Source organism: Dinoponera quadriceps, unplaced genomic scaffold, assembly GCF_001313825.1.
Source record: "Dinoponera quadriceps isolate SergipeBrazil2010 unplaced genomic scaffold, ASM131382v1 scaffold2392, whole genome shotgun sequence".
In the NCBI taxonomy this organism is placed as follows: Eukaryota; Metazoa; Arthropoda; class Insecta; order Hymenoptera; family Formicidae; genus Dinoponera; species Dinoponera quadriceps.
The window spans coordinates 36,546-62,383 of NW_014556584.1; the positions used below are offsets into that span (position 1 = coordinate 36,546).

General features: G+C 46.0%; 3 protein-coding genes across 3 annotated transcripts in view; 1 reads left to right on the plus strand and 2 right to left on the minus strand.

The window, feature by feature from the left end:
* The window catches only part of LOC106747854 (inhibin beta chain), a 29,410-nt gene extending 20,752 nt beyond the window's left edge, over window positions 1-8,658 (minus strand). The window contains exon 1 of the mRNA XM_014625793.1: window positions 7,845-8,658. Coding sequence (XP_014481279.1) covers window positions 7,845-8,658 — 814 coding nt within the window. The remainder of the gene's footprint in view (window positions 1-7,844) is intronic.
* A 5,128-nt stretch (window positions 8,659-13,786) lies between these two features.
* LOC106747865 (protein Fer3) lies at window positions 13,787-17,146 on the minus strand. The gene is made up of 4 exons (XM_014625831.1): window positions 16,973-17,146; window positions 16,451-16,605; window positions 15,294-15,453; window positions 13,787-14,921 (listed from the first exon to the last, which is right to left on the minus strand). The coding sequence occupies exons 1-4, from the start codon at window positions 17,018-17,020 to the stop codon at window positions 14,769-14,771; spliced, it is 516 nt and encodes a 171-aa protein (XP_014481317.1). The 5' UTR covers window positions 17,021-17,146; the 3' UTR covers window positions 13,787-14,768.
* A 5,828-nt stretch (window positions 17,147-22,974) lies between these two features.
* LOC106747855 lies at window positions 22,975-25,536 on the plus strand. The gene is made up of 3 exons (XM_014625794.1): window positions 22,975-23,754; window positions 23,874-24,320; window positions 24,893-25,536. Exons 1-3 carry the CDS (start codon window positions 22,975-22,977, stop codon window positions 25,475-25,477), a joined length of 1,812 nt encoding a protein of 603 aa, XP_014481280.1. The 3' UTR covers window positions 25,478-25,536.
* The last annotated feature ends 302 nt before the right edge of the window (window positions 25,537-25,838 follow it).

Sequence of the window (25,838 nt, forward strand, 5' to 3'; positions counted from 1 at the left end):
TTTGGTTCTTATTGGAACGCGTTTGGTTGTGCATTGTCCAGACAGATCCAACCAAGCTCGAGAAGCACGAGAAGAAATTTTTCTGCTTGTCGGGGGTTGCAGCACCAAAGTACATGCTTCAGATAGAAGATCGTAAGATATGTTTATAACCAAAACTTTAGCATTAGCCAATATTCATTGAACATTTATATACTCAATAATTTCGTATAGTAATTACATATTATATTATTTTTATACAATATGTTATCATATTCATATTGAGTACTTTCGAACGATATATCGTACATCGTTTTTCGCGACAGACTTCCCCTCGTCGGTGCGAACGACAGATTAATTAACGGAATTAAAAGTACCGGGAGAAGTGCAGAAAGAGGCCCCGCATTTTGTTTCCCCGCCGCAGAAAACTGTTCCTCCTGAGAAAAACGCGAACACATCGGTCTCTCGTTGTTTATTTGCTTTTAATGCCACGCCCGCGTGATGTTTTTTTCTCGTCGCCGCGCGCGGAACTAGCCGGTCGCAATTTGCAATAATGCCTGAAAGGTTTCGGCCGAGACGAGTCTCGACGACCCGATGGGAATTTTTTCGGCGGCCACCACCACCACCATGGAAACTTTCGATCGTCCGACGAACTCCATTACGAGTTCTTCTACTGTCGATTGCGTTCGTACAATCCCCCGTTGCATTACCGTGAAAGGACATTATCCCTCCGCTTTTTCTTTTGCCTCCCCCCCCCCTCCCCCCTCTNACCCCTGCGTCAGCTGAGAAGGACCGAACGAGGAGCGCGCGGGGGCGGGGAATCGAATTAATTCGATTATGCCCGATGAGTTATCCCGTATTCTACAATCGGCCGCATACCGAATGGGAAGAGTCGCCGTATCGATAAAACTACGTCGGGAATATTTAATGGCTGGATGAAGCGGCGCGCAGGCTTCTAGACGAGTAGATTTGCATATCATTAATATTACATTGTGAGATGAGCGATTAATCTTATTTATCCTCGGCAATGTATTAGGTAACAACGCGAGTGGTAACGCTCTTAATTATCCTTGATAATTTGATCGCGATTGTAAATTAACAAAAGACGAGCGTACCGCCGATGATTGCGAGATATAGAGATATGGAGATAAAGTGACACAAGAAAACGTATGTTAAAATTATATATTTTACTATCGGTCGTAAAGGAGAGAGGGGAATAAGAAGATCAGGGTAACTCGCTTAGGTCGCGGTCAAACGTAGGGTGACCAACCGTCCCGGCTTTCGGCGTTCCGACAGAACCTTGAACGGCCATTTGTCCCGATCTTTCACTTAACGAAAAATAAATCATATAAAATACAAGAATAAATTGTAATTCATTAACCCTCGCGAATTGCCCTTCAATAAACGTCAAATTAAAGGCTCATATACGAATAGCATCTAAAAGCGTCCGACACTAACTCTTCTTACAAACTACTTTAATTCCTATTTACTTAATCAAAAACATAGTTTCTTTGATGGAAATTACTTAATTTTCCAAACACATAATTATATATTTCACATTCTGTTGGTTATTCTTTTAATTTTATTTCAAGAATATTAGTCTGTTCTTAGCTATGAACTAACGATTATTATTATTATATTCCGATTTTTTCAGATCGATATCTTACAATTGACTGATCAAGAGTTGGCTATCCTAGTCAAACGGTTAGTCTTCGCACGGTATGGATAGTATGGCGATTTTATTTCGTAATCATATACCGAGTCGTAAAGCAGATTTAAGGGAGAGAGACAAAGAGAAAGAAAAAAAAGAGAGAGAGACAATGGCTCGATCGATAAGCGCGTTTGGCAGGCGAATGTATGGCGGAACGACATACCTGAGGAATAAAGTGAGTCGTAAAATTGTTTCCGACGACAGTTTGATTAGCGCGCGGTTATTATTAAGGAAAGAACTCGTTAACGGGGAGACTGAGAGCGGCGCGTTCCGATGCGTCTGTGTGTGTCCCTTTTTTAACTGCGCTATTCTTCGCTCGAAAGTATCGCAATCCGGTTAACACTTTCGCGAGGCGGTGAGGACCGTCCTCCACGAAAGTTTCCGCGAAAATATTCGCGAAGAGTCGCGCATGCACCCTCCGAGCGGCAACCCTCGGCCCCTCAATTCGGCCTTCTCTGTCGACGAGGGGGAGAAAAAAATGTGATCGCGACATAGGTAGTGGAGTGTGCGAGAGTGGCGGCGCTCGCGAGAAAAACTCGCGAATCGCCAGCAAGTGGGCCATATATTATGCAAAAATATCGTTACCCTCCCCCCGCACTTTCATCCACTCGCGCCGCGCTAAAAGTGATCGATTACCGCGGTGGGCGGCCCGCCACCGCCGTGTAAAAATGTATAAAAATACGTGGAAAGTTAGCGCGAACGCTGATTTATCCCCGGGCTGTCGCGTTGTATTACAAATTACATCGCGTTACACGTCTCGCGCGCGGTCGCCACCGAATATCGTCGTCGGGGATGAACGGTTCAGAGCGAGTGCTCGTCGCGCGAGCGAGAGAGAGAAAGAGCGTGCACGCAGCCAGAGGGTTGGAAAAATCGCGTATCGGCCGGGAAAATTCGCGGGCTAACGCGACGAGTAATTATCGTCCGTCAACTCGACTGTGCTCCGGGGCACAACGTATCGATTCCGCCGGCGAGGGTACCCTCACTTTCTCTCTCTCTCTCTCTCTCTCTCTCTTTCTGCGGGCACGCCGTGTGACTACAAAGACAGAGCGCGCGCCGGCGACAAAGTGGCAAAGAGCCGCATCGCGTCGGCATTTTTTTGCTTGCGTTTTGCCACGTAGACAAAAAATGTGGAACACACAAACTTTCCCCCGGCTCGGGCTGCCCCGGCCGGTCGATGCCGGGCCGAGTCCAATGGTCGTTTATAGTTTCTTTAGTTTCTTCAAAAAGAATGACGTGTTCATCGGCTATGTATAGTGACGGCGACATTAACGTTAAAGTATCACATGTGGCGCATTCGCCGGGCTGCTCCGTAGCGCGACGTGTCCGGAAAAATCGGCCGGAAAATCGGCGACTCGCCGAGAGATTCGCGAACGCGCGAGGGTGCGCGCCGACTCGACGACGCGTCTATTTCGGCCGCTCCGCGGCTCGTCTTCGCGGCAGAAGCGTCCGGAATGACGATCCCCCGGGAAAGAGGGGGCATCGATATCGCGCGAATCGATCGGTGCCCGAGCTCCGGTAGACACCGCGCTAAAACCTAATTAAGCCAAATCACACACAATTCTCTCTCTCTCTTGTCGACGCAATGCATTCTTTTCCCCGTGATCCACGTGCAGCGACCACCTCGGACGGCCGTTTTCGGACAGCCGCTCGCTGAAGTGCTGCGGATTTCTATTCTCGGCTGCTTTGATTGTCCACTTGCGAAAAGGAAAATCGACGTCGCACGTGCCACGACGGCCGCCCGGCGCTGGCCATTGTGCGGGGAAATCGTCTCGAATGTGACACGTGTTTCTCGTTCGAGGAAGAAAAGAGAGATAAGGTGAAACGAGGCGACGGGGTTAAATGCGCTGGAGCGTCCGCTGACGCAACGCGTCGATTCGGTCGGGCTCGTTAATTTAATGGCGGCGAAGGTACGCTCGCTCGCTCGCGGGCCACAACGAGTCGGTAACATTACCGTTTCTACCTTGTGGTTCTATTACCCTTATTGTTAAACTTAGAGTTACTGTGAACTACGGAGTGAACTATAGACCCCGCTCTGTTGTCGCAACACTCGCCGCGGCGCGGGGCCACGTGGCCGCAGGTGTGTGGCCGCGAGCGGCTCGTCAAGCGCCTCGAGCGGCGAACGGCGGACGTACCGCCTCTCCCCGAGTCGCCCCGGTCGCGAAATTTCAGCTTCGGTCTCTCGTCCTGGACCGATGCCGTGCTGCTCGCGACGCAGATTACGACAGTAATTCATCAGGTGACGATGACGAGCGAAGAAATTCGAGCACTTTCGTCATTCTCGCTCGGAGATGTCGAATTCCGGCGTCGTCGGCAGGGAGGAGCAGGGCGGCGGCAGATTGTCACTCGCAATTACACGCGCGAATTGTGCTCGGACTCGAACTAGGCGAAACTACGAGGAAGCGAAACTACAATGATGTTAGAGAATGAATAATGTAGAGGAGTCGTGATGGAAGTTGTAAGTGTGACAAGCCGTTCGAAATTTCGCCATGAGTCACCCCTCGTTGGGCCTCGCCGGCGGCCTATCGGCGGTAAACGCGGCTGAAATTATTGACGACGATCCGCGAATCGGCCGGAATCGCTTTCCGGGGATTCCTCCCCGGGGAGGATTTGTCGATTGTGTTCGCTGCGAGATCACGATATCGGCTGTATCGATGATATCGCGTGAGCCGGCTTTCGACGCTGTGATTCCTACGAACGCGCGCGACACGGATTACGTCATGTCGCGAATGAAATTGCAATAAAACGTAGCCCCCGGTACGTGTCGTTACCGGAGAGAAGTAACGTAATACGCGATAGATTAACCCCGCCTTGTTTACAGCGCGGTTATTACATTGTATCTGTGTGTGTATGCGCCGTGCATGCGACGTGTTGTTTGGCGTTTCGCGGAAGTCACCCTGTTATCGGAGACCGAGCTCATTGCAAATAGCGGCCGTGTCAATTCCATTCGCGTACTCGCTATTTAGCGGAAACATTCACGGTCCATTAAATCGTAACCGTGCGTCACGGTGAAATGTAATTCGCTAAAGACTTTTTCCTATTTATTATTACGCATTTCGGGATCGCATTGGTTTTCTCAAACGTCTCGCCTCACGTAAGCGATCATCATGTAAGGGAAAAAACGGCTGAATTTACAAGATAGATACTGAACGAATCAAGTACGTCTTGGTTGAAGGAGACTTTCTGGTCCTTTGTGAGGAACGAATTTGGGCCGTAAGAATGAGAAATTCCGTTTCCTTCAACCAAAATTCGAAGAGCTCCTCTAAGAATATTATAATATTCCTGCTTATATATAAGAATATCATTGATTTAATCTAACGATATTTAGTGATATCATTGATTTAATCCGATGATACAAATGAATCACCGATGTGAGACTACTTCTTCTACGACTTCCGATGCTTATATTTTTATATTATATTTCCACGACAAAAGAATGTCATCCGCATTCTAAGCAATCTAACGCCCGAGGCGTCGACAAACTCGGGGGAAACTCGGTTACTCCGCGGACAATTACACCCACATGCGTTTGTAACATGTAACGCGAAGAAACGAGTCTCCGATTAACACATCAGCGTACCACTTTGCGAAACAAAGCCGTCTCACGGACTGACGCTCATAAACACTTCGCGATGACGCGAAGGCCGCGATACCGAGCATCGATCATGAGATCGTAAACAAAGGAAAGCTGCAAGAAAGCTGGCGAAGCGATCTCGTCGCGCTAATTCGGCGGGAGATGTGATCGTTGGAAGGGCCGGGATCGATAAGCTACGAATACGGGCGGATAACGGGCGTTAGCTATATTTTCCCGTCTATATATCGATATCCTCGTTATAAGGCGTATATCTCGAGACGCCCCGGGGGAAAAGTTTTGGGGGGGGGGGGGGAAGGNGGGGGGGGGGGAAGGGAGGAAAGTTTCGTCGAGTGACTGGGTCATCCAATCAGACGTGGAATCAGTAAATTCTCCTCGCACGATTTGGCATCGAGCGAACGAATTCCTTAATCCGGCGGTCTCCTCCGGCGGCAGATGGGGCAGAGGGGAAGGGAGGAGATATTAAACGACGAAAAAACGCGCAATTGCGATATCGACCGTTCGTCGGCCTTCGATTTCCGTAATTCGCTTCCCCGAATCGCCATCGCGATCGTTGTTAGATGGGACGATCTCGCGACGAACGCGGCTGCCATCGACTACTGTCGTCTTTCTCTCTCTCTCTCTCTCTCGCTCTCCACGACCGAGGAATCACCGAGTCGAGTTTTGCAACGTTATTATTAATTATTAGACGGTACATTATCGGACTTCAGGACGCCGCCGCGCGCTGTGATACGCGGCGTATTACAACATCTAACGATCGCACGCGCGCGCGCGCCTCCGCGCGACTACCGACGAATAATTGATCGTTCGCATTAGAGCGTAGACTCGACAACGCCTCTTATCCGGCGCGCGATGTAATTTCCCCCGTTCGCGTAGGTGGACTATTTTGATTGGAAAGAGAGACCCGGCGAGACTTGCGAAGGAAAGTTGACCGAGTTAAAGTGCGTCCTGGCCTGCGGACTTGCGTCACGGTTTTCCGCATCGCGGAATGTCTTCGCAACTTTTTCAAGGATCACCGCCGGCGAGCACCGACACCTCGCACCGGCCGGCCGGCGTGTTGGAAAGCGTTTTTTTCTTTCTTTCCTAGAAGCGAGCTTTACACACAGGAGAGAGGAGATCGCAGCGGTGAAAATCACGCGCGAAGGACAGCGCGAGTTCGTCGTTAAATCTTGATTATTCGGTATCGACCGCGATGTATCGCGCGCAGGAATTGCTAAGCGACGGTTACTCCGTGACGCTGTAATTTGCGTCGAGGTACGCGGAGGAGGCGATCTTTCATGCCTCACCGTGCCTCCGGGGCGAGGCGAGAGGTGTCGATTGTCGTGCTCGTCTGCGTCGCGAGCGTGCATCGAGCAGCGAGGCCGACGTTATTTCTCGCACGTGTCCACACTGAGAGAGAGGGAAAAACGTCACATTCAAGTGAACATTTGCTGATGGAGCGATTATCTTGCTTGGATTTAATAAACTGTTGCTTGAATCTGGCACTTTTTTTTCCTTCCAGCGTGCTACGTTCAAGCAATAATTTTACTTAATCTGAGTAAAATAATTGTTCTCATACTCCTTAGTAAAATATTTATTTGAATGTAACATTTTTCTCCTCTCTCGGTCCGTCTTTCGCGAGTACATGGTCGGTCGTGAGATTGCGACACCTTTCTCCGACGAGTTTCGTAACGTATCCGACAGAAAAATGTGTCCCCCGAGAATGACTAAACAAGAAACTCTCATACTGGAGGCAGGATGCGAAATTAATAAAAAATTAATAAAAAGTATGTTGCAACCTTTTCGTGACTGACCATACGCAAACAAGTGTAAATTCGATAATCGTAATGTCAAGAAACAGGGAATTTCCAAACTACCGACCGTACACGGAATGAAATTATTCTTGAATCAGGAATAGACGCTCCTGTGTACAAGCGAGAATATTACAACCTTCCTCGAAGATCTTCAGTCTTGAATTGAGTGCAAGTGCATACTTGAATCAATGCAAATACAATCAAAGCAGAACGAAAAAAATCATCTAAGAAGATTACGATATTCTTGCTTGTATATGAGAATATCTATTGTTGATTTAAACCTAATTGTTTTCCTATGCACTGGTTAGTGATTCGGGGAAAAAGTGATATTCCAGTAAACAATTACTCCGATGCTCTAGCAAAATTTTACTCGGATTAGATAAATTTGATTTGGATCAAGCGAATATCTTATTTAGATAGCTTGCTTGGGAAATACTTGAATTGGATTAGGCATTACTATTTGATCCAAGCGAAATATAACGATTACATAATATAATGATTGATTTGAATCCAGCACTTTTTCTTTCCGTGCGGGTCTCTCCTGCCCTTCGCATCGGCTGCATAGCTTCCCGGGGAACGCGAGAGGATGAAATGACCCGTCGATGACATGCGCGCGGTCACGTGTCAGCCCACGCGTTCCCCCGAGGCGCTCCTCTCGGTGAGTTTTCGCCGGCGAAATCGCCGCGACGGACAGGGGCGGTCGTTCGCAATCCTCGCGATTCACATGGCGAGGATTCGTTGACGACCGATCAATCGGAAGCCAGGTGAAACTCACCGGGCTCGGCGAAGGTGATAATCTCCGAGGTCCTCGCGTAGAAGTCGTCGAGCTCCTCCTGGACGTCGTCGTATCCCTGATGGGACCTGGAGGTGGTCCGGGCGTTCCCCTCCGTCGTGGTGGCCTCCTCCGTCCGCTGCTCGAGGTTCCTGTACGAGTACTCGTCGCCGGCGTAAAGGAACTCGCCCGGATACTCACTCTCGTAGTCGACCCTCGACCGGTCGGAGTAGCGCGGCGGCGTTTGCGCCTCCGCGCGGTAGAGGGTCTCCAACGCCAAGTGCCGGGGCACGGTGGCTAACGTCCTGTTGACATCCGGGCGAGACCTGAGTCCGAGCTTCGTCAGGATTTGATGCTTGATCGCCTCCAGCCTGAGATCGTCCGGACTGGGCGCGGTGGTGTCCTTGAAAATCCCACCCCTCGCGCCCTCGTGCACGTGATGATGATGGTGGTGCTGCTGATGATGATGATGGTGCTGGGGCTGCTGCTGGTGCGGGCAGCCGGGGCACGTCTGATGGTGACTGAGACGTGGCTGCACCGCCGGTAGAGCCAGGCAGCAGAGCGCCAGGCCTATGAGGAGCAAATTGGACGGCAAGAACGGCGGGGTACCGCCGTAGCCGGTGGAGAGGGCACGCACCGGGGACCCGCGACGCTCGTCGGCCACGGCGGGCCGGTGACCGCCGGCCGGGGAGGATCGGCGCGTTCGGGCACGACCGCGGGACCTCGGCACCGCTCCGCCGCACACGGACTGCTCCCAGAAGCTATCGTATCGGCCTTCACTCGAGGTGCGTCCCGTTCTGTACGGCACCTGGTGCATCTCGACGGACGCGAGTCACCTCGTTCGCCCCCACCACCTCCTCCCGCTGGCGTGCTCCTCGCTTTCCTCCTCCTCACGCGATACCGACTCAGGTGGTGTCCTTCCCGCGTGGTGCACCTTCCTCCTCTCTCGCGCGGACTCGGCGAGCACGTCGCTGACGACGCGGCCGTTACCACTGACGCATCCGACGTCGGGGACGTCTTCTCCGTCGGCGCGGGGGACGATCCTCGATCGCCGCTCGTTAACGGGACTGCTGCCTCGCCTCTCTGCCTGCGACCGGTGGCTGCGGGTGATACCACGACGACGACGGCCACTGGGGATAGGACGGCTCGTTGACACGTTGGGGATGACGGCGCGTAGCGGTGACGACGACGGTGATGATGACGACAGAGAAGACAGGGAGAAGGCATCCTCGCCTAAACCCCCCATCACCAACTACCGGATACCGGCGCCTTAGGATCGATCTCACCCAACCGATGGATCGCCGTAACCCGGTGCACCCTGCTCGTAGTTTCGGCCATTCGCGCTCCCTTTGCTCCCGGATTCTCACGTTCACCCATTAACGCGTTATCCTCCCTTTTTACATATGTGTATCCCTATATGCGTGTAGACATGTATACCTCTCTCTCTCCTCCTCCTCCTCCGCCTCTCTTCCTCCCTCTCTCTCTCTCACTATCTCTCTTTCCGGCGGCTCCTCCTGAACACCGTCCTTGGACCGACCTTCCGCTCGCTCGCGCGAGCTAATTCGAACGGGTCGTTGAACTTGACTGTATGTGCACGCTTCACTTCGCTACTCTAACCCCTTTTCTTTTCTCTCTCTCTCTCTCTCTCTGTCACACCGGCTCCTCGGAACGAACGAAGCGGCGACGTCGCTCGCTATCGACTAGGGTCTTCTCGACTTTCTCGGGCACTTCCTATGTATACCTAACTCTTCACTACGGCTAAGATCCCCGGAATAATAATGCACCATTTAAAAGTCTGGCGCGGCTCCGTGCGCGGCTTCGACCCTCGGGCACTCTCCACCCGAGAGGCACCCCAGCACGCGGCGAGAGTCCGGACGGATGGTTGGCCGCTCGCAGGAGTCCACCCCTTCCGCGTGCTCGTAGGAACGCGGTTATTCGGCAATTAGCAGGACGCGTGGCTGCTTGCCGCATGCGGCAAACGTCGCGGGCCCGTCGTCCTGAGCCGCGCGAACCACCGTGAATGTGCGAACCCCGTCGACGAGCACCGGAGGAGCGACGCGGACGTTAATCGCATCCTCTTCACCGTGCGACGGCGATGACGACGATTATCAGCCCGACGGAATCGCGCAATCACGGTTTACACGTCCGACCCTCACCGGCAGGTTCTCTCTCTCCTCTTCCGTTCTCCTGTTGCGCCTGCCTGCCCGCCCGGCCCACGTCCTAACCTGCCGTTAATGATCCTGGAGACCGTCTGTCTGTTACGCGACGGCGGCGAGTCAGCCGATGTCATCCGCGGTGAAACGGAGCGCCGAGGGATCCTCTCGTAACGACCGAAGCACGCTTGTCGGAGGCGCGCCGGACACTGAGGGGCAACCACCACCACTACCACCACTACCACCGATACCCGGCACCACCACCGCCGCACTCATCCACGGCCGTGCGAGGCAGCAGGAAGAAGAGCAACGGTAGCAGCAGCCAGCAGCACCAGCAGCAGTAGCACAGCACCACCACCACCACCACCGCCGCCGTCGCCGCCGTCGGCCACCAACACCAACAACAACACCACCACTACCACCGACGCTACCAATATCAAGCCATCCACTGCCGCCGCCACCGTCGCCGACCGACCAACGAGATATTGTCCATCCACCCACCGCGCGATATAGGTACTACAACGGCCGACTAAACTCCTCGGTAACTTTATATAGGTGGTCCCTTATAATACGCGATAGCTCGCCGTCTCTCTCGCTCTCGCTCCCTCGCCCTCTCTCGCTTGCTTCGCGATGTCGCGAATGCCGCTGGGATATTTAAAGCCTCCGTACACACCGTACATACGCGTGTGCACGTGGATATACGCGCGGCTCTTCCTGTGTGCGTACGGGTGGTGTAGAGTCTCGATGATGACGGTGTGCGCGGCTCCTCCAGAATCGGAGGGTGGACGAAGGATAACGTAGAAAGAAGAGAGGAAAAGAGAGAGAGGGAGAGAGACGTTGGCGCACCCGCCACTCACACTTCCGTCAGATTTTGAAGACTGACGGAAGAGGAAGATAGAGAGTGAAGGTAAGAGAGAGAGAGAGAGAGAGAGAGAGAGGGAGAGAGAAAGAGACGTAAAAGATCACTCGAAACCACGTGGCTGACGCGTGGTACCGCGCTCCGGCGATCATTTCGCCGTCATCGGGGACTCATTAACGGGGGGCGTCGAAGGAGCGCTCGGGACGAACGGGACCACCTGTTAGGCGCCAACGCGGTATATATCACGGTGAGAAATTCGCGGTGATGATAAGATAACGCCCAAGTGGAAACGAATGACCAATTTGTCCCACCCACGCGATAGCCGAAAGCCTCGGGCGAGGATATTTATCTCGGGCGGAGGAGGAATCCAGCTCCTCGCTCCTCCCCCCCTCTCCCTCCGCCGAGCTCTCGAGATTGCGCCGCTGGAAAATGCGAAAATGATGCCTCATATTTATCCGCGACAATGGCTGCGTTATTGCGTGCGAGAGAGCCCGGCGAGCTTCGAAAATAGGGCGGTTGTTGCGGTCGCAGCCTCTCCCTCCCTCCTCCTCCCCTCTGCCCCTCTCCGTGTGGGTAAAAAGACGAGGAGAAGCAACGGTGGAGGGCCCGATGATATTGCGCGAGGATATCCCCGGCTGCGTTCCGCTTCGTTCCGCGCAGAGACGTAATTTTTCGACAGTTAACTCGATATTCCCCGTCCTTTTCTCTCCGCGATAGCCTCTCGTCGATACCCATCGGCGCAGCGGTGGGAGAGCGCAGTCGACCCAAGCATTTCCATGCGTCTCGGATAATCCGGGAATCGCAGCCCCATCAATCATGACACGGCGGGATGTATCTTTTGAGGAAGGGCAGGATGGTGAGGCGATCGCGTCCCTTCGAGTCGAGGAAAGCGTTGAAACGGCTTCTCGACACCGCATCCCGTCGCGTCGCGGCTCCGAACGGCTGATTCCGCTCTCCGCCTCTCGGCGGAGAGAGGCGCAAAAGGGAGACGCCGAGAGAGGAAAGGGATAGAAAGAGAGGCGAGGTAGCCGTAAGCATATTGATCAGGAGACAGTAGTTGGCCGCATGCCACGTGGTGATGCTACGAGAGGCGCCGGCCTCTCCACCTATTATGAGCCAAGGCTCCTATCTTCGTTTCTTCTTTTCCCCCCGAGGTTCACCCTCGACGCCACCGCCGTTGTCTTTCTCCCTCCCCCGCTCTCTCGCTCGCTCGCCAGTCCGTCCGCCCGCGAACCAACTGAGAGAGCCCTTTTACCCCGCGTTATCCTCCTCTACCCGCTCTCTATCCATCTCTCTCTCTCTTTCGCTCGGGCCGTCTTGTCTTTATTCCGAACGCGGCATCCAGAGAATACGTGAGTCGGCTAGGTACGTAAGTACGCAATGCGAGCGCACGTAGACGTGTGCACGTGCGCGCGTGTGGCCTCGCGCTGGGCCCACCCTCGATATCTCTCTCCGGCCATTCCGCCCGCGTCAGCTCGCTGCTCGACGACTCGCCGGGATCGAGAACGCTAAAATTGAGACGTCAGCCTAACAAGCTCACCCACATCGTCCCGAGAGCTGAAAGACGGTCCTCTCCCTCGGAGGCGCTCTCCCTCTCTTTGCTCACTCCTGCGGCTTCTCTCCTCATTCTAGTCCGAGAGAGAGAGAGAGAGAGAGAGAGAAAGAACGGTCGTCGCAGCGGTGCAACCTTGAACGAAAAAGAAGGAGTTGATAAAAAGGAGAATCAAAAGAAAAAGGGGTCCTGTTAAATGGCCGGCTCGCCGGCCTGCAGAGAAAGGAGGCCGCCTTCTTGGGTGGCTACCGGTTCCCCCCGGTAGGTTCGGTCAACCCCTCGCACCGACCACCACGTCCTATAGCGTCGTCCTCGCCGGCTTTTCGCGCGACTGACTAGTCCTGCGGCAACGTAGGGTCGATAAGGAGGGTGTTGACGCGCGAGAGAGGGACAAGAAATCGATACAACGCTCGCGATACCGACGTCGAGTAAGCGGCACGGTTACCTCGCGTACCTTCTCGAGGACAGCTGGCTCGGTGCTGCTCTTCTTCTCTCTCTCTCTCTCTCTGTCTCTTTCAGTGCTGATAACGTCAGTCACGACGGTCCCAGTGATAACACGACGTGACGTACCGCTATCAGTCGATGTACGTGCAGGGTTCTTCGTGGTTCTCCGAGCGTCGATCGCACGCTGCGGCTAAAATAAACAGTAAAAAATTTGGAGTTAAATTTAACATACTTCATGTGTCCCGTGATCGGTCCACACAAATTTTCGTTAATTTAACACAAAGCGAATATGTTGAAGAGTAATACAAATATTACGCCGGAAATTAACGCAAAATTATAACATCCACAGTATGCTAATCGACGCTGAAGTAGAAAATGTGTTATTTTAACACATACATATGTTGAATATCGACTTAACACGAAATATTGAGGTAACGCAAACATGATATGTTAAATTAACACAAGGGTATGTTGGAAAATTAACACAAACATTTTAACACGAATCGATTTTGACACAAGTACAAAATGTTTTTTACTGTGCAGACTTTGATTCTTCCGCATATAACGGCATTTTTTCCGTGTAAACGTTTCACCTCGCGCTTTATGGAATGATGTGTCATTGTATGTAGTAAAAAGCTTTGTGTTAAAAATGACACTTTCGTTTTCTCCACTGAAATTTGTTGTTATTTTAACATGGAGGATGCATTAAAAAGTACACAAATATAATATTAAATTAGCATGTTCACTTTGTAAATATATGTTGTACTGTTATATTTGTCTACTTTTTAACATCTGTATACTTTCCTACGCTTTCCAAACTGTATCAAAGTAACACAAAATTTCAGTGGATCATTTTTAACTCAAAATTTTTTATTCTGTACAATGATATAATGGGATAAAATTTGACAAAATTTATTTTCGTATTTATTTGCTTTCCGTAAGGAGAAGAGGGTTCTACGATCATTACTTGAAACCTATTTCGTCGTCTTCTTCAATTTGTTGTTGCAACCGCTGCAAGATAGTTGTCGGATGGTATTATTATTCAACTTTATTTTAACTTATTTTTACACTACACCCATTTATTTTCACGCAGTAATCGTCCGGTCATCATTCTTGTTAAAATCGTTGAGTATTTGCAGCAGTGTGAAACGTAGCTTCACTGTGTTATTGCAAGGGTAATTTCGCGCGAACAGACGAATAAAAAAAACGTTTTCCCCAATATCGGAGAAAGTCAATTTGTTAATTTTCACATTACCGTTAATTCTAATATTACAAGTCTTCGGATTAATTTGCTCCACATCGAAGACACCAATATGACAATTTTCCAACTCCGCTGCAAATACAGTTCCAACGTCATTTTATGGTATATAATATCTTACGAATAATGGAAGACAGAGAAGTTTAATCTGATATTGTCGCTTAATATCGGTAGTCAACTCCTCTAATCGCATAAAGGTTCGCGATAATCGCGACGATGAAGCGTTACGAGACCGTTGGCCACATAATACAGGAATAGAAGAAGGTCAGATCGACAGATTTTAATCCCTTCGATACATCCCGCGGGGAAACTCGGAAATATTTTATCGCCGGGAACGAGGAGAATCGTTTTTTTTATATTTTCCCGTCAATTCTCGGAGGAAACGCGAGGAGATCGCGAGAGTATCGAAAGGATCGGGGACAACGCTCGAACCGGAGGAGTTCCGGCATGGGAGAACGAGTATCACGTACGTGACATTCGCGTCTCGTCACTTAACCCTTATGACACTAATCAATAATGGAAGACTCGTTTATTAATCGTCAGTTTCGTCGGTCGGAAGCGAGCGTTGATGAGGCGCGCCATGCTGTTGAAGGAGACGCGACCTCGTGTTGTGATCACGTCGAGCCCCGGTTCGTCAAAGTAGCCGAAGTAGACGTGAGATTCAGTTCGGCAGGTAATATTCTCGCGGTATGTACTCCTGCTTCGGGCTACTCGGCTCGATACCGAGCAGCTCGCCCATGAAAGCGATGTACGTGATCGCCAAACGCAGCGTCTCGATCCTCGACAGCCGTTTCTCGTAAGCGAACGTGGGCACCTGAACATGGAACACTTTCATCATTAACATATCAACGACCGGCATTGCGATATTATCGTATCTAATTAAGTATTTCTACATGTATATACATCTTAAACCGAAAGATAAACATGTCTCGAATTATATTTATTTACCGTCATTAGTGGTGTGAATTAGTTCTCGTATAGCCCGTGGAAATCAGAATGTTGATCAACGTGTTAATTAGGAATCGGAAGAAGATAGGAGCGATAGAAATTTGTCAACGAAGTGTGAATCAAAAGTGAAAAGGAAAATATCCCCGAGTAACAATTTAAATCTCTCTCCGTTCCACGATTAATGTTCGCGTGTCGCGAGGAAAGTATTGTTTCTCGAAGATAGGCGAGATTTACATACTTTTCTGCGAAGTTTATCGAAGGCTTCGTTCAGGTTGAACATCCTACGCCTCTCCCGGATATTCGCGGCTCTCCTCTGCGACACCGTCGCCACTCGACGCCTCGGCTTCTTCGTCGTCGACGACGGCAGGTTCGGCGAACGGCCGTTCGGTGTGTAACGACTAAAAGTATCAGTCTCGGTTCGCTGATGTCGCGATAATCGAATAATCGGTACCTCGAATATCGACTTTATTATTTTAGTTTCCGTCGAAGTTACCGAGTGTATTTTCGCAACGATATCTTAGATATCCTCCGACTATCACTATTCGCCAAATGAAAAGACTCATATTTGCTCGTATTTATCACGACATATCACAATGAATTTTTGAAATATAGACATACATAGACCCGTACTTATGTAGAAAATTCCTGACCTAAACGGAGAAAAATAACTTGCTGTCACGGCAGATTTTATGCTGTCGCGAAATCTGTCAATTAGTACCATATGGACAGCAAAACAATATATTAAGAATACTAATCTCCTTCCGTTGGATTGTTTCGCTGAATCTACAAATTATCTTCCTGTAAGGACAAACTAATAAATGCAGGAAAACACTATTTTGTTCTAACTGCGAATTCTAACGTGTTTTAAGGAAAAAATTTACTCGGCCGAATATTTTCCATCCTGGTAACAGAACTGCTCTCTAACAACAAATAACTCGCTAATTGATTACGCTAGCTAAATTTTATTGCTGTCGCAACGAACATGCGGTAGTAACGTATTTTTCTCCATGTGGTATTTTGTAGAACCATCCACCTTCGTGAGTCGAGGACTGGCTGTATATCAGTTCTTTCGGATAGCGTTTAAACAAAAAAAAATAAAAACCAAGAAATTGCTACGTTCAAGTAAATATTTGCTAAGGACTGGAGTAATTTAATTTATTTGGATTAAATAAATATTACTTTAATGTAGCACTTTGTCTCCCTTAATGTGCTACATTCAAGTAATAATCCAAGTATTTAATCCGAATAAAATAAACTACTTTAATATTACCGTGAAAGCTCGGCCGATGAAAGAGCATCCTCGCATCGATCGCGTCGTTATTTCGAGCGGGAAATTTTCTGAAGCGCGATTCTATGGGTGAGATATTCTTCCAACTCTTTCGTTTCCGATTTTACCTTTGGTGCAACAACGCGCAGGGTTGCCTGTACAGTCCGTGCTCGTTCACGTGCGGATGAGTAGGCGGCTGCGCCTGGTACAAAACCGAACCGTCCCACATCGGGTAGCTGCCGATCTCACCGCCGACGTATTGCGACATCTCCGCAGTGATTACCTGTCGCCAACAGATCTCACCTGAGAATCGGTCGGACCGAGCGGCGCGAACTACCAACTTGGATATATTTCACAAAAATATCTATTTCGCCGCCACCGGTCGAATTTTTTTTCTAGCCGATAAATATCAGAGGACAAAAAAACATTTACTTCGCGTCAATTTCTCCTTCTCGGCGTGGCATAACACATCCGACCCGATCTTCCGAATTCCCCTCGGCAATTCTACATCCGAGAGGCATAAGATAACCAAAAGGGATAAATAAGTTAACGATTCGAGTCGAGCGGCGCCGAACAGTTACACGTCGTCGACGTCTACCCGCTGCGAAAGCGCCCGGGACGGAAGCGTCGCGAGTCCGACGCGGACTCACTGGTGCTTGATTCCCATTGATCTCCCACAGCGGTTCGGTGTAGCTCATATCCCGCGCTCGCTGTCCTATCCAGCAGGTGCACCAGCAAGCTTCACTCGAGAGGGTGGAAAAAAATTAAAAAAAAGTGGCTGTCCGCGCGCGCACTTGGACGACGTCCTGCGACGTTCCCGTCGGGGCCCGAGCGCCTCGTTCTTCTGGCGGAACGGACGGTCCGCCGCACGCATCTTCCGAAATTTCGAGCCCGGGGTGCGAGCCGGGGTGGCCACCCCCTCGTCGGCAGCCTGCTCGACGCCTGCGTCCCGACGCCGTCGCGACATTGGACCCTCCCGTCCCAATATTGCCTCGTTGGGCGGTGCTTGCTCGGATACGGCCCACGTCGCGTTGCTCAGTTGCTGAGAGAGAGCTGATCTCTGATATCGACCAGGAAGATGGAAGGTCGGCGCGATGGACTCGGTGCGAACGTCGACCTGGCGACGCTGCGACGACGATCGGGAGCTCGACTCGAGCGGATTTTTCTCCGACCGGTGCTTAGGAAACTTGAGGAATCTGTGAGCAGATGCGGAAGCTCGAGGACTGGTTCCCATGGGCTTCGATAGAATTTCTCAATGTTGTCTTTGAGAAAATCATTTCTTTACAGTCGAGCAACGAAGAGAACCGAGTTCTCGAGTGGTGCTTTTTAATATTTCTTCAAGTAAAATCTGTACGAGCGAAAAATTTCCCTCGAAGCGATGGATGTAGCTTAAGTAGGATAAAAAATCAGGATGACGTCAAAATTACGTCAAATTGACGGGAAAATATATAATGTAATATATAATATGTCTCATATTGTAAAGGATTTTTTTATAAGTGGGTATAGGTAGTACCATACTTAGTCTTTTTCTTTATTATTTTACTTGTCAAACGTATTGAAGGCGTATTTCTCGTAAATAAATAAGAAAATAATGACTATAAAAACTCACTTTTCGAACATTTTCTCATCATTCCGACGTCATCTTGACTCCATCGTCATTTTCTGTTCTATCTGGAAGTAAACATATGAAATAAATAGCGGGAACGTTTTTCTCAAATTTCAAAGTGGATTTTCTTAATCCATCGACAAAGAAAAAAAGAATTGACGAAATTTTGCTTAAAAGAACAAAATCTTTCCAAACACAACGTTTAGTCCACTGAACAAATCATATAATTGCTGTAATGAGTTTTATCAGTTGATTCGACGATTGAGACTTTGTCAACTGTATCAACGCAACATATTGTTGCGCCAACGCAATTTGCTCAGTGGACATAATATTTTTTCGGACGATCGCCGATTTGATTTTCCGCTTTTTCTTTCCCAGTGTGACCATCACAATTGTGATAGTTGTGGATTAAAGAAAAAAGATAACAACATAATTGTGTTTCACTTGTCTACAAAATTCTAAGCTACTTATTACACGACACAATAAGATTTACTCTCGATACGACTTAATACTCATTTCACGAATACACAACCGATGAATCGCAGACTGGAATCCACCTTGGCTCTCCGGGCCTCGATTATCGCTCGGAGAAATTATCTTTGATACATTTATTGTAAGATTTATAACGCACGCGTCGGTTGGAACACCTCGCAACAGTTCGGGGGTTACCCGCGACGAATTCGCGTAATAAGCGTCGGGACAGTATGTAAAGGCCCGTGACGAAACCCCGTGATTTCGCTCAAAGGCGTGACCCCGTTGCGGGCGACGGTGCACCCGGGGTCGGTGCATTGTTAGCGACGCATCAAAATCGGATCGGACGAACACGTGCAAAAGCCGACGTACGGAGGCGTTTACGCGGCCCTGCTATTATTCGATTTCCCTTATTTTCGCGAATTTGTCGGAATTGTTCCATTTCGTGTGCCATAATAAGCGGATATCTTTGACAAATCTCGAGCGGAGATCTCTTCTTAACACGGGTGTGCCGAAGAAACGATAGAATTATTAAATGAACGTTCAACGTGGATCAAGAACACTGTTTTCGCGATTCTGTTCTTACGGAAGTACGGATAAATAACAACGATGATTCAATAATAATTAAATCTTGAATAGAATTAAAACGTGAGTCATAAACTTCTCGTCAAATTATTACGACTTGAAAATATTTCAATTTGAAGTGTACTTTTGCGCAAAAACGTTATAAATAAACGGATGGGGCGAGAAATAACAGAAAATTCGATATAACTAGGGTCAACCCTGGACTTTGGAAAGTTAAAAATTTCAGGAAGATGAATTTCGCCTGAAATTAAATTCTCCTCAATTCCACCTGATCTCAGCTTACTCTTTGTCCCTTGTTACAGAATGCAGGCGCATAAAATGCGCTTAGTTCTGCGCGCGATTTCACACGTATCGCATCGGCCGCTCTAGAAAATGACGGCGGAAAGCTCCGGAGCTTACCAGCGCCGACGCCTGGAACATCGATCCGGGGCGTCAGCTTGCAGTTATGTATATAGCGCATATTACAGCAGAGCTGTATTAAACATCCCGGCCGCTCTCCATGCGCGGTTATAATCCCATAAGGACTCGCGCATACGTCGTGTATCGAATATTTCACGCGATATTGCGCGCGAGCGCGCAGCCGGTGCTTCAAAAATTCACCGATTTCTCGATACGATATTATCTAATACGTAAGATCGCCTGGTATCGTCTTGTTGTAAAACGTCCTTATGATGCAAATCCTCCTACGAAAGTGTCACGATTGCGTTTTACGGGTGAAGCGACATGTATGTACATTTGATGTCGAAAACTTAAACACCCATATTTATATTAAGACCAAAACAATGTTCAGAGTTAGGTACACGTAGGGGAGGCTATGACGCTACTGATATAATATTAGTATCGATAATTTTATTTTAACACCGGCTATTTTTGTATCGATATTCGTACCTATATCACTATTACTTTGTTTCCATATCCTTCCGATATCTTTTTCTTTAATTTTTTTACTCATTCAATCTTCAAGGTATCGTATATTTTTGTCTCGTGAAAATTAGTGTAACATGTAATTTATATTTTAAATCTAATTTTTACTGTTATTTATTGATTGCTGAAGTAAAAGGAGTAAAAAGTATCTTTATAACATAGTAAGGTTATAATTACGCGTAAGAAATACGAAATCCTTAAAAGTAGCTTGCAAGACGAACACTTCTCTCGTTTTCATATTTCCTCTAATTTTGAATTGTTTAAAGTTTCAATATCAGTATCGATATATTTTTGTTCTGATACCAGTATGACATAACGATGCTTTTGATAAAATATATGTTTTAATATTAATATCGATACTTTAATAGTATCACGTATATTCTTAGATACGGGCATTGATGCTTTCACCTTACTCGCCATTTATCGACGAATATCGAGGACAACGAGGGATTTTGGGGAGAAAAAAGGCCGGCGAGGGACGTCGTATGATGTAATTAGAGCGTTCCGAGGGAGCGGAAACGTCACGAGGCGTATGCTCGGAGAATAACTTTATGCACCCCGTCAAACGTTACGTCGGGGGTAAACACGAGCCGATTTGACACGCGCGGAAAACGCGCGATGTTTATACGCGCTCGGTGCAAGGGTGGAGGACGGTCTCTCGCATCAAGTGACACGGCTAATATCTATTTAATTGATTCAGGGATGAAACAGACCCCCTTAGAATACGTTACGAGAAGCCGATCGCTCCCTCTCTCTTTCTTTCTTTCTCTTTTTCTTTCTGTCACGCGCGCAAACAATATGCTGGCTGTCCCTCGTGAGGACAAGCGGGACACGCACGTGTCCGTCGAAATCGTCAATTGACTCCGCTGCCACTTTAAACGTAAAGCCAATTATGGACAGGAAGTGTCGAAGATAATCGCCGTAAAATCGCCGACGATACCGTCAACAGACAGAGAGGAGTTTAACGCAAAAAGGATGAACCTCGGATGAATCTCGTTTGCATATTAAAGCTTGAAGTTTCTACCTTTCAGGAATGTTAAATTCATAATGTTATTATTGTTTGTTGCTAAGTTATATCGAGTTAAATGAGAATTGGCGACTGTACCATCTTCAATCTCAACTTTTAAGTATGTTTTCGAGAATAAAATATAATTAATTTTTACAATGTTATAGAAATATTAATTAGGGTTTACAGATGCTAAAACTTTTCACGAAGTTTGTCAAGTTGCGTTTCTTAGAGAAAAATAAATGCAGTTTATATCGTTGGGAGGCACAAATTTCTTTCTTTAATTTATATGTTAATCAAAGTGCGATTTTTCCCTAAATTATTTATCCAAACAACACAACGTCTAAAATCGAGACATAAGACGTCTTGATGGTATCTTTAAGACATCTTTAAGGCGTTTATACTTCGGTTTTAGACATTGTGTTGTCTGGATGATGTTTAAGCAAAAATAGCACTTTAATCGCTCACTGTAAACGAATCAATTAGTGTACAGAAGCAAAAGTTTGACTTTGGAGGCCTAATGGAACGAAAATACGAAACACCATATCTGTATTATAAGTATATATCCATACACACACACACGGTTACTAAGCAGTTGCACCAAAGAACAGTTGGGATACGCTCTTCCTACAGGTACCTGCGCTTTCCCAAATTCTGAATCAGAGAAATCATATTCCTTCAGCAAAGCCGTTTCAGAATGTTGTCAGCGAACGTCTCAGCTATATGGTGCCGGATTTTGCAATATTAGGGCCGCAAAAATTTATATTAAATGAAACTACGGATTCGTATTGCACTTCAGGTCACACACTTGCAGCACTCGGAGTGTAGAACAAGTCAGTATTTGCATTTATTATAAATTTTTGAGGACCTGATTATAAGCTCCAAAAAAGATTTTTAATCAAATATGACTTCTCCGAGTTAAAATACCTGAAATTGCAGATATCCCGAAAAGTGCAGCTACGCTACACCTTAAAGCCCGGCATGAGCTAAGAGCAATCCGGATTTGACTTTGAAGACGTTATGCAGCGAAAATGCGAAACATCGTATCTGTGTAGAATATGTTCATACACATACCGACACTAAGCAACTGCACTAAAGCCGCTGAACTACACTCTTTCCACTGGTATCTGCGCTTTCCTACATTTTGGATCGGAGAACTCATACGCCCTCGGCAAATCCGTTTTGAAATGTTGCTGGTGAATGTCTCAAGAGATATAAAGAGCTAGATTTTGCAATTATGGCCTTAAAATTCTATAATAAATGAAAATACAGACTCGTACTGAACTACACTTTGAATTCTCGCTCAAATAAATTCTTACATTTGTCAACCCATTTTCCAAAAAAATTGCTGCACACAGGATTGCAGACAATTCTTTATTATTATTATTATCATTTTATAAGTACTTAATTATAAATATCACAAATACTTAATGGTTTTTTCCGTATTTTAAATATGATTTGAGAAATACATTTGTGCACGACAGGTTCTCCGCGAGAGGTCTCCACAGTTCCTTCTGCTAACCCGCCCATAGATCAATGATAAATATATACGTCGAGTTGGGGGATTCACTGCTTATTCGAAGATAAGACGTGTGAAAGCAGCGTTATCTTCCATACTAGAAGTAACTTGACGCGTTATACTGTGTGAATGCGCAAATACGTAGCAACGAAAAATGTGTTGTGCAGTCCATGTCATACGATATAACATTTTTTTCCATTTCGAAAGACGTTGAAGGCATGATATTGATACAAGATTTTCCTCTCAATGCAAAATAGTGCGTCACTTCTACAAAAATGGGTATGAACTATTTTTTTTTTTTTATTATAAAAGACGTATCTACGCAGTATCTTTGTGCAAATGTATAAAATTGGTATTACAGGCTCCAGTAGCGCCAAACAAAAGCAACACGATACTAATCCAAATTTGAACTCAAAGAATGAAAAAGCTGCAAACTCTAAATTTAATCCTCCAAATTATGGTAAACATACAAGGACAACACAAGAGAGATATGAACAGCATTATAAACCTTCCGACAAATCAAGTCAAATTTATACTCAATATGAATCAAAGGATCCTTGTGAACCACTTACTGACTTATCCAAACCAAGTACTAGCAATCCAAGTACTAGCAATCCAAGTAATGCCCATCCAAGTACTAGCAATCCAAGTGATAAAAAAGCTGCAAGCTCTAAATTTAATCCTCCAAATTATGGTAGACATACAAGGACAACCCAAGAGATATATGAGCAGAATTATAAACGTTCCGACAAATCAAGTCAAATTTATACTCAATATGAATCAAAGGATCCTTGTGAACCACTTACTGACTTATCCAAACCAAGTACTAGCAATCCAAGTACTAGCAATCCAAGTAATGCCCATCCAAGTACTAGCAATCCAAGTGATAAAAAAGCTGCAAGCTCTAAATTTAATCCTCCAAATTATGGTAGACATACAAGGACAACCCAAGAGATATATGAGCAGAATTATAAACGTTCCGACAAATCAAGTCAAATTTATACTCAATATGAATCAAAGGATCCTTGTGAACCACTTACTGACTTATCCAAACCAAGTACTAGCAATCCAAGTACTAGCAATCCAAGTAATGCCCATCCAAGTACTAGCAATCCAAGTGATAAAAAAGCTGCAAGCTCTAAATTTAATCCTCCAAATTATGGTAGACATACAAGGACAACCCAAGAGATATATGAGCAGAATTATAAACGTTCCGACAAATCAAGTCAAATTTATACTCAATATGAATCAAAGGATCCTTGTGAACCACTTACTGACTTATCCAAACCAAGTACTAGCAATCCAAGTACTAGCAATCCAAGTAATGCTAATTTAAACATACCTCATAAAAATATATATTCAGAAAAATGTAAGGATTGTAAAAGGTACAAAGTGTATTCTGGGCAATTTGAACAATGTTTATGTAATTGGTACAATAAGCCATACCAACTTGTTCATAAAGATACAGTTATTGTTCAATCTAATCTTGCAAGTAATGTTCTCATGCATAAAAGAGAACTTGATTCTAAGATGCAAGCAATTCCTGAAGAAAATAAAAAACCTACGAATACATCCGCTACATTGCCCTTAATAATGTTGACAAAGGATAATTTTACGCCAATGTGGTGTTCATGGAAAAATGAATTTCTCACATATATGAAATCGATCGACCAAGTAGGAAAGAACAGTAAAGAAAAGTGGGGTATCATGCTGTTGAATCGTTTGGGTCCCAGTGGACAAGAAATATTTAGAATGTTTAACTTTGATGATGGTCAAGATAAAGAAGATATAAATGTATTATTCGAGAAATTCGATCAGTATTGTACACTTGAAAGGAAAACGAGAAAAACTGACGAAGATATCGATACATACGTAAATAACTTGAAGGTATGTTTTATAAACGTTTTTCTTTATGTGTATAGAATAATTAACCCTTTGCACTCGAGGGCTCCGGAGCGGAGCCATTTAAAATTTGTCTTCAAACTCGAGGGCTCCGCTATGGAGACAATGCAAATAACAAGAGCGGAATATCCTATACACAATAGTTTTTACGATTTGTCTTCGTCTTTATGTTATGAACTGAAAGTTATCTGCATTGTCTCCATAGCGGAGCCCTCGAGTGCAAAGGGTTAAAATCTTTCTTAATTATAATTCTAAGTTTTGTTCAGGTCAATATATTATAAAGTAGGATTATATATATAATCCTGTACACACACACTCACACAGATCTATGTAGAATTTACTGAAGTTATGCATATAGCATAGAGCATAGTTATGCATATGCATATAGCAGAATACAAGGTGCAACTAGACTTATAAAATGAATTTTTTAACTAATTATAAATATTTATTTCAATTTGTGTTTACCTCCATATCATGGAATATTGCGCGCGAAGAATATTATTTCCTTCATTCCGTCATAAGCAAAATTGCACATAATGCAATATTTTGTCTTGCAGGTAATGGCGTCGAAATATACGAACGATGTAGATGAAGTAGTGAAGAAGAAAATTCTGGAAGAAGTAGATAAAAACAAATTTACAAGCAGTGCTGTAAGTTTGATGCCAAATTTCTCATTCTCATTCAGAGTAAAGTCTTTGAGTGTACAAGAAATAACGTATATTTGGATGAAATGTGAAAACGTGAATTTTAAACAAAGGGAAAAAATCGACAACTATTTGGTTAAGAACTGCAGCAACTGTAGTTACATACATGATATAGGAAGATGTCCCGCTTATGGTAAACAATGTAAGAATTGTGGCAATATGAACCACTATTCAAAGAGATGCCCGTCTCAATGTAAAGATAATTGCTCATTTTGTGGAGACAGTCATTTCTTTCAAGACTGTCCTTCTTATATGAATGAATGCAGCAAATGTCATAGGCTACATCACTTTCGTTGGATGTGCGGACTTCAAAAAATCGTATTTTGCAAATTTTGCGGTTCATTTCATATCATGTCTAGACGCGTGTGCCCTGCAATAAATAATATATGTTCGAATTGCAACAAAGTAGGTCATTTTCCGGAAAAATGTTCGAATTAAACATGAATTTTAAACATGTTGTAACGGGATGATTTTTTTTACTTTTTATTTTTCTTTCATATAAGATGCTTCATTTCCTCTTTTCTTATCTATAAATTTGATATTAAGCACTATAGATATATGAAATATCACGTATCTTCACTGTTTTTCCATTAGTCTATATCAAGTTTTTAAGTTTTTTTAAGTTTTTAATGATTAAAATATACGTAAACCAATAAAAGCATTTATAAAATGTTGTTACATGTGATTGTATCTTTTTTCTATTTTTAATTAAATAGGTATTTTTGGTCTCATAATTGTGTACTATTATTCGGTTCGCGCATTAATGATTGTGTATTATTGAATTTTATAAATAAAAGAT